Source organism: Podarcis cretensis (genome assembly GCF_951804945.1).
Source record: "Podarcis cretensis genome assembly, chromosome: 2".
NCBI lineage: Eukaryota > Metazoa > Chordata > Lepidosauria > Squamata > Lacertidae > Podarcis > Podarcis cretensis.
Genome location: NC_137171.1, coordinates 6,413,761 through 6,427,164, shown reverse-complemented (window position 1 = coordinate 6,427,164; position 13,404 = coordinate 6,413,761). Strand labels below are relative to the sequence as shown.

Sequence of the window (13,404 nt, the reverse complement as noted above, 5' to 3'; positions counted from 1 at the left end):
AGCGATCCCTGCAGAGGCTTGGGAGGGAAGCTGCACGCCCGCCAGCCATATGGTTGGTGGGGCGCAGCTGGTAGGCAAGCAGGGAAAGGGGAGGCCGGCGGCAAAGCCGCGCAGCTCCCCCACTCGCTGGGGCACCCCTGAGAGGCCACCGCCCTGGCACAACGCACCACAAAACCCTATGGGAAAGATGGCTCTGTATGTAACAGGCAGTCAATTTGATGTCTTGTTTCCACAGCCTTTCCCACTGTTCCATCTCGATTGCATAACCGAAATCCTGGCCCCACCTAATCATGACCTCCTTTACTTCCTTATCCTTCAATTCCCATTCCAGTAATAAATTGTACATACGTGGCCAGAAAACATAGAAGAGTATTGATTAATAAGAAATTATGAACGGAATTTATTTCTTCAGGTGGGTGAAAAGCTTTTGTTACAGAGAGGAGGGAGCCTTGCCTGGCAGGAATGCCTCTTACCCTCCTTCCTGCATCCTCTTTGCCTCCGTGCATTCTGCTTGTTAAGAGGGACGAGACGGGCCATTTGTAGGAAAGGAACAGGACCATACAGGTTTTCTTGGGCTCTAGGCCCTCTTTTTATAAAAAATTATGGAACAGTCAAAGGTTTTGCCAAAACTCCCTTATGGGGAAGAAGATTGCAATGCAAGCAACAATGAGAATATCACATTGGTGCAATGTGTGTGAGTGAGTGTGTATCCCTGGATGCCAAGATCCAAGTTTGGGGTTGGAGAGATTGTGGAAGGTAGATATTAAATTCACAGCATGCTGTAACCTTAGGGAGAACATCATGAAGGTGTTATATAGATAATAATAATAATAATAATAATAATAATAATTTATTATTATTACCCCGCCCATCTGGCTGAGTTTCCCCAGCCACTCTGGGCGGCTCCCAATCAGTGTGAAAAACAGTACAGCATTACATGTTAAAAACTTCCCTGAACAGGGCTGCCTTAAGATGTCTTCTGAATGTCAGGTAATTCTTTATCTCTTTGACATCTGATGGGAGGGCGTTCCACAGGGTGGGCGCCACTACCGAGAAGGCCCTCTGTCTGGTTCCCTGTAGCCTCACTTCTCGCAATGAGGGAACCGCCAGAAGGCCCTCGGCGCTGGATCTCAGTGTCCGGGCTGAACGATGGGGGTGGAGATGCTCCTTCAGGTATACAGGACCGAGGCCGTTTAGGGCTTTAAAGGTCAGCACCAACACTTTGAATCGTGCTCGGAAACGTACTGGGAGCCAGTGCAGATCTCTCAGAACCGGTGTTATGTGGTCCCAGCGGCCACTGCCAGTCACCAGTCTAGCTGCCGCATTCTGGATTAATTGCAGTTTCCGGGTCACCTTCAAAGGTAGCCCCACGTAGAGCGCGTTGCAGTAGTCCAAGTGGGAGATAACCAGAGCATGCACCACTCTGGCGAGACAGTCCGCGGGGAGGTAGGGTCTTAGCCTGCGTACCAGGTGGAGCTGGTAGACAGCTGCCCTGGACACAGAGTTAACCTGCGCCTCCATGGACAGCTGTGAGTCCAAAATGACTCCCAGGCTGCGCACCTGGTCCTTCAGGGGCACAGTTACCCCATTCAGGACCAGGGAATCCTCCACACCTGCCCGCCTCCTGTCCCCCAAAAACAGTACTTCTGTCTTGTCAGGATTCAACCTCAATCTGTTAGCCGCCATCCAACCTCCAACCGCATCCAGGCACTCACACAGGACCTTCACCGCCTTCACTGGTTCTGATTTAAAGGAGAGGTAGAGCTGGGTGTCATCTGCATACTGATGAACACCCAGTCCAAACCCCCTGATGATCTCTCCCAGCGGCTTCATATAGATGTTAAAAAGCATGGGGGAGAGGACGGAACCCTGAGGTACCCCACAAGTGAGGGCCCAAGGGTCTGAACACTCATCCCCCACCACCACTTTCTGAACACGGCCCAGGAGGAAGGAGCGAAACCACTGTATAACAGTGCCCCCAGCTCCCAGCCCCTCTAGACGGTCCAGAAGGATGTTATGGTCGATGGTGTCAAAGGCCGCTGAGAGATCCAGCAGAACTAGGAAACAGCTCTCACCTTTGTCCCTAGCCTGCCGGAGATCATCAACCAGCGCGACCAAGGCAGTTTCAGTCCCATGGTGAGGCCTGAATCCCGATTGGAAGGGATCCAAATGGTCCGTTTCCTCCAGGCGTGCTTGGAGTTGTTCAGCAACCACCCGCTCAATCACCTTGCCCAAGAATGGCAGATTTGAGACTGGGCGATAGTTGGCCAAATTGGCCGGGTCTAAAGATTTTTTTTAAGAAGCGGTTTAATGACCGCCTCTTTCAGTGGGTCTGGGAAGGCTCCCTCACAGAGGGAAGCATTCACCACCCCGCAAAGCCCATCGCCCAGCCCTTCCCAGCTCGCTTTTATCAGCCAGGATGGGCAAGGATCAAGGAGACAGGTGGTCGGTTTCACTCGTCCAAGCAGCCTGTCCACATCCTTGGAGGTAACAGATTGGAATTGATCCCATATAACAGGACCAGACAGAACTCTAGCACTCTCCCGCCCCGGCCCTGCTCCCACTGTGGAGTCTACCTCCTTCTGAATCTGAGCGATTTTATCTGCAAAAAACTTTGCAAAAGCATTGCAGGAGATCTTGGGGTCCCTACCAGGCCCCGGTAGTACAGGTGGTTCCGATAAACTGCGAACCACCTGAAAAAGTCTCCTGCTGCTGTTTTCTGCAGATGCAATGGAGGCGGCGAAGAAGGCCCTCTTCGCCGTCGCCATTGCCACTTGGTAGGCTCGACGTTGAGCTCTAACCCGTGTCCGGTCTGATTCAGAATGAGTTTTCTGCCACCGGCGCTCTAGCCGTCTCAATGATTGTTTCATCACCCTCAGCTCCGGGGAAAACCACGGGGCTGTCCGGGCTCCATGCAATCGGAGAGGGCGCTTCGGAGCCAGACAGTCAATAGCCCTGGTTAACTCCGCATCATACCCCCCTTGAAACTAGCGGAAATGTATAAAGGAAGGTCACCGACTTGCTGGAGATGTAAAATAGATGTGGGGTCATACTACCACATGTAGTGGACTTGTGCAATCATTAGGGGATTCTGGGATAATATCTATAATGAATTCAAGAAATTATTCAGACACACAAAACCAGAGATCTTTCTTTTAGGCATTTTACCATTAGAAATTAAGAAAGACATAAGACCACTGTTCATGTATGCCACCACAGCAGCAAGACTTCTTGTAGCGAGGAAGTGGAAAAATGAAACAATACCGACAATCACAGATTGGCAGATACTCATGTAAGAATATTTACAACTAGCAAAACTGACGGAAAGAGTTAGAGGAGTATTGAACCAGAAAACATTTGGAGAATGGAGAATATTTCAGGATTATATGGGATCATATTGTACCAACCACACCATGTTATCAGAACTTGAGTGATCCTTTAAACACAACAAATACCATTTGTACCATCAGTAGATTGATCTTGGTGCAAAGCAGAATGAGTGGGAAGGAGATGAGAGCTCCAGTTGCTACCAGCCTGGAGATGGTGAAAGTAGGAATGACGGCATTGTGCAGCTGTAGTCAACATTCCTTGGTTCTCCTAGAGATTCATGTCTGAAGTGTGTCTATGATCAGCAAAGAGCTTTGGCTGGTCTAGGCCTCCCATAAGCCACAATAAAGTCTGCAAGTGAGGCTGGCAGGTACGAGAGGGGGATGAAGATGAATTTGGCATCCAGACCTGCAGTGTAGCGGCTGCGGGGGTAGCGGGAGGTCAGCGCATGCTGCATGCAGTTCGTGACCAGGCAGAGGTCTGTATTCCTCCATTTACTGTTGAAGAACGTCTGGGAAACTAGAGGTGGAGGGGGGAAAAGAACAAAAAGAAATCATCCCTGCCTTGTAACTGACTGGGCACAGAGCCCTGGCATCTTCCGCAACAGAACTGAAAGATCATATATACCGTATTTTTCACCCTATAGGATAGGACGCACTTTTCCCCCTCCAAAAATGAAGGGGAAATGTGTGTGCGTCCTTTGGGGCGAATGCAGGCTTTCGCTGAAGCCTGGAGAGCGAGAGGAGTCTCACTCTCACTCTCCAAGCTTCAGGAAGCCTTGGGAGCCTCCAAACCAGGTCGGGGGACAGCGGGGAGGTGCCCTGCACCTCCCCGCTGTCCCCCAGCTTGTGGGGCTGGCAGCAGGGAGAAGCGCGCAGTGCGCCTTCCCGCTGTCTCCTGACCTGATCTGGAGGCTGGCGATGGGGAGAAGCGCCAGCCCCACAAGCTGGGGGACAGCGGGGAGGTGCAGCGCTTCAGGCAGATATCCGCAAGGCGTGGGAGCCCGGCGGGAAGTCGCGCCGGTCTCCCAAGGCTTGCGGAGAGCTGCCTGTTCTGGGGGCCCTAGCTTCCCCCGCCCCAGCCCCGCACCTGGGGGGGGAAATTTTTTTTTTCTTTATCCCCCCCCCCAAAAAAAAACAACAACTAGGTGCGTCCTATGGGCTGGTGTGTCTTATGGGGTGAAAATTACGGTATGTGATATATATATATATATATATATATATATATATATATATATATATGAGAAGATATTGCTGCCAGATTTCTGAAGCAGATGGACCTCCGTTCCAACTGGGCAAAGCTTTTCAGCTGTAAGGGTGGGGGAGTACTTATGAGGCTGAAAATGGCAGCCTGTGTCAAGTCCCCCTGGACCTACTGTGGAAGAATTGTGTATCTTGAGGAGATAGGTGGATTGGTTTGTACAATTCTTCCTTCTTGCTTATTGGTACCTTTGGGACTGGCAGCGGTTTTCGGTTTGCTTTATTGCTTGATTTACTCTTTGTGCTCCAGGTATAAGTAGCGGGAAGACGTGGCGGGCAAGCTTTCGGCTGAGTAGTACAGCTGCCAGGCATTAACTAAACTCCTTTCTGGAGAGTTTAGGTGCATCTTTGCAGCAGGTACTGCCATACCCTTCCTTGTAGGCTATATTTCTGCCTTCTTGCTTCACAGTAGCCCATGTCTACCTCACAATTTGAGTTCAGGGATCACAGATTCAGTTCTGCCTGCCCTGCCAGTTACTGATTAACTCATCTGTTCCTGAGTGTTAGCCATACCACCTGCCTCTTGCGCACTCGGCTTCTTTGGAACATGACATCTGCATGACACAGCAGATGTTTTTAGATAAATGTAGAAGGTACAGGGGAAGAACTGCAGAATGACCCATCTGCTTTTCAGAATGTAAGAGCTTCTTAGTTCATGTAGCTCACCTAACCCAGGTATGTGCCCAATGCACTCCAGTGCAGACAATGCAGAATGTTATAGGAAATGACCTGAAATGTCAATGGCAACTTCCCCTCTGGTTTCAGCGACCATTCGGAAGAGAGAAAGAACAGGATGGGCAATGTCTCATGGTAGGGGGGCGGGTTCCAGACAGTTCCAGAAAATTCACCACACAGCACCACAGTGTTTGACCGTGCCAAAGTCTACCATCTTTTCATCAGCATCAAAAAAATAATAATATGATGTATTTATATTTATATAATATGATAATAATATGATAATAATATTATTATGATAATAATAATAATAATTTATATAATATGATAATAATAATATGATGTATTTATAAATGATATGCTGATATGATAATATACATGCATGCATGTATCAGGACCCACCCTACTGGGGGAGGCTGTAATTTGTTTTTAATTGTTTTTAATATCGTATTTTAAATTGCTGTGACCTGCCATGGGAACTAATGAGGCTATATTTCTGCCTTCTTGCTTCACAGTAGCCCATGTCTACCTCACAATTTGAGTTCAGGGATCACAGATTCAGTTCTGCCTGCCCTGCCAGTTACTGATTAACTCATCTGTTCCTGAGTGTTAGCCATACCACCTGCCTCTTGCACACTCGGCTTCTTTGGAACATGACATCTGCATGACACAGCAGATGTTTTTAGATAAATGTAGAAGGTACAGGGGAAGAACTGCAGAATGACCCATCTGCTTTTCAGAATGTAAGAGCTTCTTAGTTCATGTAGCTCACCTAACCCAGGTATGTGCCCAATGCACTCCAGTGCAGACAATGCAGAATGTTATAGGAAATGACCTGAAATGTCAATGGCAACTTCCCCTCTGGTTTCAGCGACCATTCGGAAGAGAGAAAGAACAGGATGGGCAATGTCTCATGGTAGGTGGGCGGGTTCCAGATAGTTCCAGAAAATTCACCACACAGCACCACAGTGTTTGACCGTGCCAAAGTCTACCATCTTTTCATCAGCATCAAAAAAATAATAATATGATGTATTTATATTTATATAATATGATAATAATATTATTATGATAATAATAATAATTTATATAATATGATAATAATAATATGATGTATTTATAAATGATATGCTGATATGATAATATACATGCATGCATGTATCAGGACCCACCCTACTGGGGGAGGCTGTAATTTGTTTTTAATTGTTTTTAATATCATATTTTAAATTGCTGTGACCTGCCATGGGAACTAATGGGGAAAGGTGAGCACAATGGAGACAATGGAGTGCAAACCACTGGAGAATCACAGGGCCTGAAGTGGCCTCTCTGGGGCACAAGCCTGAGCAGTGTGTATGGGGCTCCTGCGCTGCCCAGACAACAAGACCCCCCTCTTGGCCTCACTGATGTGGTCCAAAAGAAAGCAGAGCAAGATGTTTGGCACCAGCTTGGCTGCAGGAGTTGCCAGATGGAGATGTACAAGGTGCTATCCAACCATCTTAGGGACTCCACTCCAGATTTGTGTAGAGTTTACTATTCAGACTTTTCTAGACGGGTCACAGCAATTTAAATTTTTTAAAAAGTTTAAAACAAAAGCAGCGGGTATGGATTTTTCCACGGGGTTTACTCCTGAAACCTCTTTCACAAATGAGAATAGCTGCAAGGTAGCGGGGGTTTAGGACCAGAGTTTTCCTTCTCTCTCTCTCTCTCTATATATATATATCCCTGAGTGGGGCAAGGAAAAGCAATTTCTATGTCTCAACTCACAGTTATTCCAGTACTGCAGCCCATAGAGGTCTTTGATCTCAGCAGGCAACTTGTTCCATAAGTTGGTGAGGTTCGTTTTGTAAGTTTCATCAAATTCTGTTGCAAAGCTGCCTGGCTCTATGATGCTAACTTTGACCCCAAAAGGATGTAATTCACGCCTATGATGAAAACAAAAAAATTAAAGAGACAACATGATGACTCCTGAACCCAGAGTTCGTATCTCTCCCTGTGCCCAACCTGCCAGTTACAGACAGATTTCTTACCCATTTTAATGACTGCTTTACCTTTCTTGGGGAGGATCAAAAGCAACAGAACTGCTAAATACAAATAGGTTTGTGAGCATGCATAAAAGAGACATGAAGATAGTTTCCTTTTAGGTTAAAAACAGTATGAATTAGGGTTTCTCAGGAGTGTAATCTCACATGCCATTCAAAGTGTCTCTTCCCTACCATAGTGGCAGTAAATGTAAAAGCAGAATGATTGATTTACCTGAGGCTGTCAGAAAATGCTTCCAAAGCAAACTTTGAAGGGCTGTAGCCTCCTCCACTATAAGCAAACCTCCCGACCATGCTAGACACATTGACTAGCCTTCCTTGGGCTCTCCTGACGAGGGGCAGCATCTGCAGCGTCACATCAATTGTTCCAAGCAGGTTCACACCCAGCACCCTCACAAAGTCCTCCTTGGTCAGCCACTCGTTGGGGGCCATTTGCCAGAGGATGCCCGCATTGTTCACTAAGCCCCAAAGTCCTGTGGGAAAAGACTCATGGTTTCTCTTTGGAACACATTTTGGGTGGATAGTGCATGAACCCGTCATCTCAAAGAGTGGGAAAACAGCAATAGCCATGGATGCAGAGGTCAGATGCATCCTGGCAAAGCAGAGGCTCTGTGGGTGAGGGGTTCCTGTGTGAGAGAAATTGGTCAGTTGTCCACCCTGGATGGGATTGCACGCCCCATGAAGGAGCAGGTTCACAGTTTGGGGGTACTTCCAGTTCCAGCTCTGTCACTGGAAGCTCAGGTAGCCTCAGTGGCTAGAAGTGCATTTTACCAGCTGCAGTTGGTGTGATTTGACAGCTATGAACATTCCTGGACCTGGAAAGCTTGGCCATAGGAATTCGTGCATGGGTTACTTCAAGAGTGGATGATTACAATGTGCTCTGTGTGGGACTTCACTTGCACTTGGTCCAGAAGTTGCAGTTAGTGCAGATGGCTGCAGCATGGTTGCTGACAGGAGTGAGACATTGCCAGCATATAACACGTCTGCTCAGAGAACTGCACTGATTGCCTATTTGCTACCAGGCAAATTTTTAGCATATAAAGCCCTTAACTGCTTGGGACCAGTTTACCTGCAAGATCATCTTATCCTATATATGCCCAATTGACCACTTCAATCTGCAGAACTGGCACCGTTACATAATACCCATTCCGTAGGTGTTGGAAATTGAACTTTGAGTGTGGCAGCACCTACATATAGGAACCGCCAGACCATGGGCATCAGGCAGGCACCTCCTAATTATTTGTGTGTGTTTAGACAAGCCTACCCATACATGTTGAATGTTGAAAGTCTTAATCCGTTTTTACCTTATTGCTGATTTTATTTTATTGAATGTTTCAGGTAGTTGTTTTTAACTGTTTCCACAGATCATTTTATTGTTTTACACTCTTTGGAAACCACTTTGAGTTTTTTGTTTTCTTTTACTGTAGCACCCTGCTTGTGGTTAACGCTTAGCTGGAATGAAATATTCAACGCAGCAATAGAGAAATTAAAATAATAATTTATTTGTCAGACAAATAAATATGAGGCACAGTGGTATATGGTTACCAAGCTCTGGCCTGGCCTCTTGCTGTTATGGCCAGCACTTATATTTCCTTAATCCAGCCCCCTTGCTCCTCCTGTGGCTGCCTCTGTCCAATCAGCCTGGTTGAAATTCCTATTGGCTGTTTGCTAGAACCAATCACAAAAGATACACCCATCTCCTCTTGCCCTTTTATGGAAATCAAAAAGCTATATATTCTTCTATCTATAAATGACAAATAAGTAGTAATATATCTTACATGTGTCTCAACAAGGAATCTTAATTACCAGCTCACCTCTTGCCCTCCTTGCCCTATTGCCTTCCAAAACAGATGATTAATCTTGAATTTTTATCTTAAACATATGTCAAGGATTTTGAGTTCACATCAACATTGAGAGATCTCCTTCATATGAAGGTTTCTAAACAAAAGGCCTGACAACCATATATCAGGAGTGCTCGATGGCGTCTCCTGTCTGACAAGGGGGGGGGCTGGTGGCTGATGGCCCCTGTGATCTCTTCCAACTATATGAAATAAGAATCTAGCATTTCTTAAATCCTTTGCATAATTATATTTAAGCTAATATATTTAATACATAAATAACCTTTTAAAAGGAAAAGAAATCTTAAAAGGATCTTAGTTTAAGAAAGAAACAGCTTTAGAAAAGACTTCCCAAAAATGTTCTGTTTCTGCCAGCCAGACCAGTTGCTTTTTCACTGCTCTTGACCTTTTTAACCTTAGGAAGAAGATATGGCTCATTTTACTATTTATCCACTCTTAATTTGTAGGGTCAGTGTAACCTTGGCTGTCAGCCTGTAATTCCCTTTTTACGACTTTGAGAATTGTTTTCTGCTATAAATCAGGGGGGCCCCTTGTCTAGGAGAAAAACATCTTGCCAAGGTTTTTAGGCAGCTGGTCTTCTGCCTGGCATAAAACATTTTAAGCTCATTTTTAAAATACAAGCCCTGATTAAACATATAAGCTCTAATAAAAATGCAAGCTTATGATCAGATGCCTCATTACAACCCATCAGTGCTAGATTTTATGAAATGTAGACAAGGAAGGAAGGAAAGAAGGAAATTTTACCAGACTGGTGAGGAAGAGAAAGTGTGGGTTTCTTGGTTTCAGAAGCAGCCAAACATTGGATGCAAGATACAGCCTATGATATCCATAAGAATAGAATACTCAATGAACTGTGTTTGGTCAAACCTTTGCTTCCTGCTTGCTCCTTCACCCACTCCGTTGCTGCCGCCACGCTCTCTGTACTGGTGACATCCAGAATGGTGGTTTTCAAGCGCTCTGAGGTGGCCTTGCCCAGCTGCTCTGCCCCCTTCTGCGTGAGACAGGCTGCCAGCACCCGCAGGCCCCGGGCATCCAACTGCCTGGCAAGTAGGTTTCCAAAGCCAGAGTCACACCCCGTGATGAAGACATATTTCTCCGTCAGGTTTTCCACCGTCTGTCTCTCCTGGTACCATCGGCAAAGGAAGTAAAGCCCCAGCAGGGCAGCCAGGTAGAGCCACATGGCTGAAACCTGCAGGGAAGATAACAGACAGAGTATAAGGGCCAAAGGCACTGCTGGGCATCAACAGCAGGGCAGCTAAAATCTCCATGGAGAAAATGAATCATGCAGAATGTTATAGTCAAAAACACATATGTGAGGAATCCCCAATTAGATCTCCCAAAACCTTTTTCATTTAGAAGTAGCATCAGGATCCACAGGCCTGTGTTGCTTTCAATCAAGGTCTCTATTGTGGAGTATCCATAATAAAAATGTATGGAAGGAAAGTGCTTAATGACACGTAAATAAATGTTTCATAAAGGTGCTATGAGACTCACTCATTCAAAAAGAACTTTCCCTTCTCTGCAGGTTAACATTGGAGCAGAATACTTAACCCACACATTTTTTAATGTTGGGTAGCTCACAAACACCAATGGGACCCCCTCTTCACTCTAAGCTCTCAAGAAGCATCTTCGTTCTTCCCTGGATCATGGATCAAGCAACTCTGATTGACACAGGAGAGACTCTGTAGGTTTGTAGGTACAGATTATTGCCAGGGAAAGTATAACCCTCTGGCTGAGGGCTGGCCACCCTTTTCTCTCCACTCTTCACTCTCTGTTCACTTCAGCTCCCCCCCCCCCGGATTTTCCCTGTCTGCTTTCCTCTCCCTCAGGCTTTGCGCATTCACTTGTGTCTGCACACGCGCACACATTAAATTAAGCCAATACAGTGGTACCTCTGGATATGAACAGGATCCGTTCTGGAGCCCCGTTTGCATCTAGAATCAAACGTAACTAGTGATGGCACATCTGCGCATGCACACGCCGCTTCTCGCTGCTTCTGTGCATGCGCACGACGTCATTTTGAGCATCTGCGCATGCGTGAGCGGCGAAACCCGGAAGTAATGAGCTCCGTTACTTCTGGGTTGCCGCGGAGCGCAACTCGAACATGCTCAACACGAAGCTCATTCAACCCGAGGTATGACTGTACAAGATTAGGCAACACAGCCATTGAGCCATAGGTTCATCATCATTGCCCGGAAAGGGTGTGCTGGAGGACAAACACAAACCTTGGTCCTTGCACAGATGTCAGAAGATGCCTTTAAACATAGCAATGGTGGTACATGACACCAGTCAAGCTTGCAAAAATTTACCATTTGCCCGATAATAAATGTTGGAAATGTAAAGAGACTGAAGGTACATTCTTTCACCTTTGGTGGACATGCCCAAGGATTAAGACTTTCTGGGAAATGATCTACAATGAAATGAAAAAGGTATTTAAATATACTTTTCTGAAGAAACCAGAGGCCTTTCTCCCGGGCATGGTCGGCCAATTGGTGCCAAAGAAGGATAGAACTTTCTTTATGTATGCTACAACAGCAGCAAGAATACTTATTGCAAAGTACTGGAAGATACAAGATCTACCCACCCGGGAAGAATGGCAGATGAAGGTGATGGACTATATGGAACTGGTGGAAATGACTGGCAGAATCCGAGACCAGGGAGAAGAGTCGGTGGAAGAAGATTGGAAGAAATTTAAAGTTTATTTACAGAAGCATTGTAAAATTAAGGATTGTTAGAAGGAGGCTGGAATGAAGTTATGTGGCTTTAGCAGAAATATTATAAAGGACTAAGTAAAAATAGACTGTTAATGGATGAAAGGAGGAAAGGTAAAGTTACATTATATTAAGATAAATTATAGGATAAAAATTGGGAAGGATGGAAAGGATTTGCTGAAATAGCTAACCGAACTAGAATACAAAAAAGGGAGGTGTGAGGAGGTCGCTGAAACAAGTAAAAGAAAGTTAATAACATTGAAAGTATTGGATGTGTTTTTGTTCTTTTGTTCTTTTTTAATTGTCTTTGTTTTATTTTTGTTCTGTATATGTAGTATTTTTGTCTTTGTATTGTATTGTATGGTTTTGTTATGTTTAATTCTTTTTCTTTCTTTTTCTTCTGTAACTTTCAAAACTTTAATAAATATTTTTTTAAAAAAAAAATAAACATAGCAATGGAAAATCAAAGACTGAACAATTATTTTTATGAGTTTCTTACCTCCTCTATAGAACTTTCAACTGCTGGCAGTTGATGGGGTGTTGTTCCTGAACTTGGTGTCCTTTGTGTTACACAACCAATGCTTGGATTTTAAAACCTTCAGTCCGGAAGTGTTGAAGGCCTTTTCCCATTGGCTGGGGGCATGTACCAGTTTCAGATTTCAGATTTCTTCTCTGCTTCTGCCTCTGATGCCCTCTAGGTGGTACTAGGAGGGAACAGATGCTTCCAGTTAGGCTGGGCATGGAATATTTGCTCATTAAATTCAGAAAAAAGAGGAGAAATACAAGTACGTTTGCCCTTCTGTGTGTGTGTGTGTGGTGTGTACACACATCTGCACACAAACACACACACATTTTTCTTATGTTCTGAATATAAAAAGACACTTTTATGGGCTTCTTGTAAATGGAGAAAGAGAGAGGGCAAGAAAGAAAACAAAAAGTGGAGCTATATTTCCTGATGCGCACAATTGATTTGCTTAAATCGGAAAAACAACTCTTGATCTTGTACTTCTCATTGTATTCTCCAGTTCATCACATGACAAAATATGTCATATGTGTTTAAAAATCAGGTCAATAAAGAATCACTAAAGAATGGGGGAAATACGTGGATTATTTAAAAAATCTTTGCAAACATTTAACTACACAACACAAGAAGTTAAATAATAACTTATTTGGAAACTAGACAGTAACAATTATAAGGAACTATAGAGGAAATGCAGTGATAAAAGTGAAACCAGAAGATGAAATAGAAGGGGAGGAGGGAAGTCAAATTATGTTTTTATTTCTGAAGATGTACTGCATTTCAGATCTTTTGTAAAACTGAAAACTCGAAAAATAAAATTAACAAACAGAACAAATTGGGGATTGGACCTTGAGCAAGTGCAATATGTGATGGCAAAATAAGGCATATGACCTGTTGGATGCTAATGCTGGGCTTGCACAATATCTGAGCTTAGTGTTGCTTATGTCTAGATATTTATAGGATCATTCTGTTCCTCTTCATTTGGTTGTTCAGTGAATAAGCAGCTAGCTAGAGCTA

At 44.8% G+C, this 13,404-nt stretch overlaps 3 protein-coding genes across 5 annotated transcripts in view; 2 read left to right on the top strand and 1 right to left on the bottom strand.

The window, feature by feature from the left end:
- PRIM1 (DNA primase subunit 1) overlaps positions 1–13,404 on the top strand; it is a 151,463-nt gene that overhangs the window by 79,661 nt on the left and 58,398 nt on the right. The window lies entirely within an intron of this gene.
- Positions 1–13,404, top strand: part of LOC307210712 (retinol dehydrogenase 16-like) — a 40,535-nt gene that overhangs the window by 17,165 nt on the left and 9,966 nt on the right. The window contains exon 1 of one of the 3 annotated variants that reach the window (XM_079966856.1): positions 968–990. The exons of 1 other annotated variant lie outside the window; for it this stretch is intronic. In XM_079966856.1, the coding sequence (XP_079822982.1) occupies positions 973–990 (18 nt within the window). In that variant the 5' untranslated portion in view covers positions 968–972. Of the gene's footprint in view, positions 1–967; positions 991–10,816; positions 10,841–13,404 lie in introns of those variants that run through there. One more of the 3 variants, XM_079966858.1, reaches the window with a different exon arrangement.
- LOC307210724 (retinol dehydrogenase 7-like) lies at positions 3,506–12,645 on the bottom strand. The gene is made up of 5 exons (XM_079966886.1): positions 12,367–12,645; positions 10,024–10,345; positions 7,512–7,770; positions 7,023–7,180; positions 3,506–3,846 (listed from the first exon to the last, which is right to left on the bottom strand). Exons 2-5 carry the CDS (start codon positions 10,334–10,336, stop codon positions 3,629–3,631), a joined length of 948 nt encoding a protein of 315 aa, XP_079823012.1. The 5' UTR covers positions 10,337–10,345; positions 12,367–12,645; the 3' UTR covers positions 3,506–3,628.

Bases quoted from the DNA above. Each gene is read 5' to 3' on its own strand.
- LOC307210724 (XM_079966886.1), bottom strand. From the start codon at position 10,336: ATGTGGCTCTACCTGGCTGCCCTGCTGGGGCTTTACTTCCTTTGCCGA. The intron at 7,771-10,023 runs GTTTGACCAAAC...CTTTTCCCACAG, and splicing joins GGAGCAAGCAGGAAGCAAAG to GACTTTGGGGCTTAGTGAAC. The intron at 3,847-7,022 runs GTGAGTTGAGAC...CTCCACCTCTAG, and splicing joins GCTGCAGTACTGGAATAACT to TTTCCCAGACGTTCTTCAAC.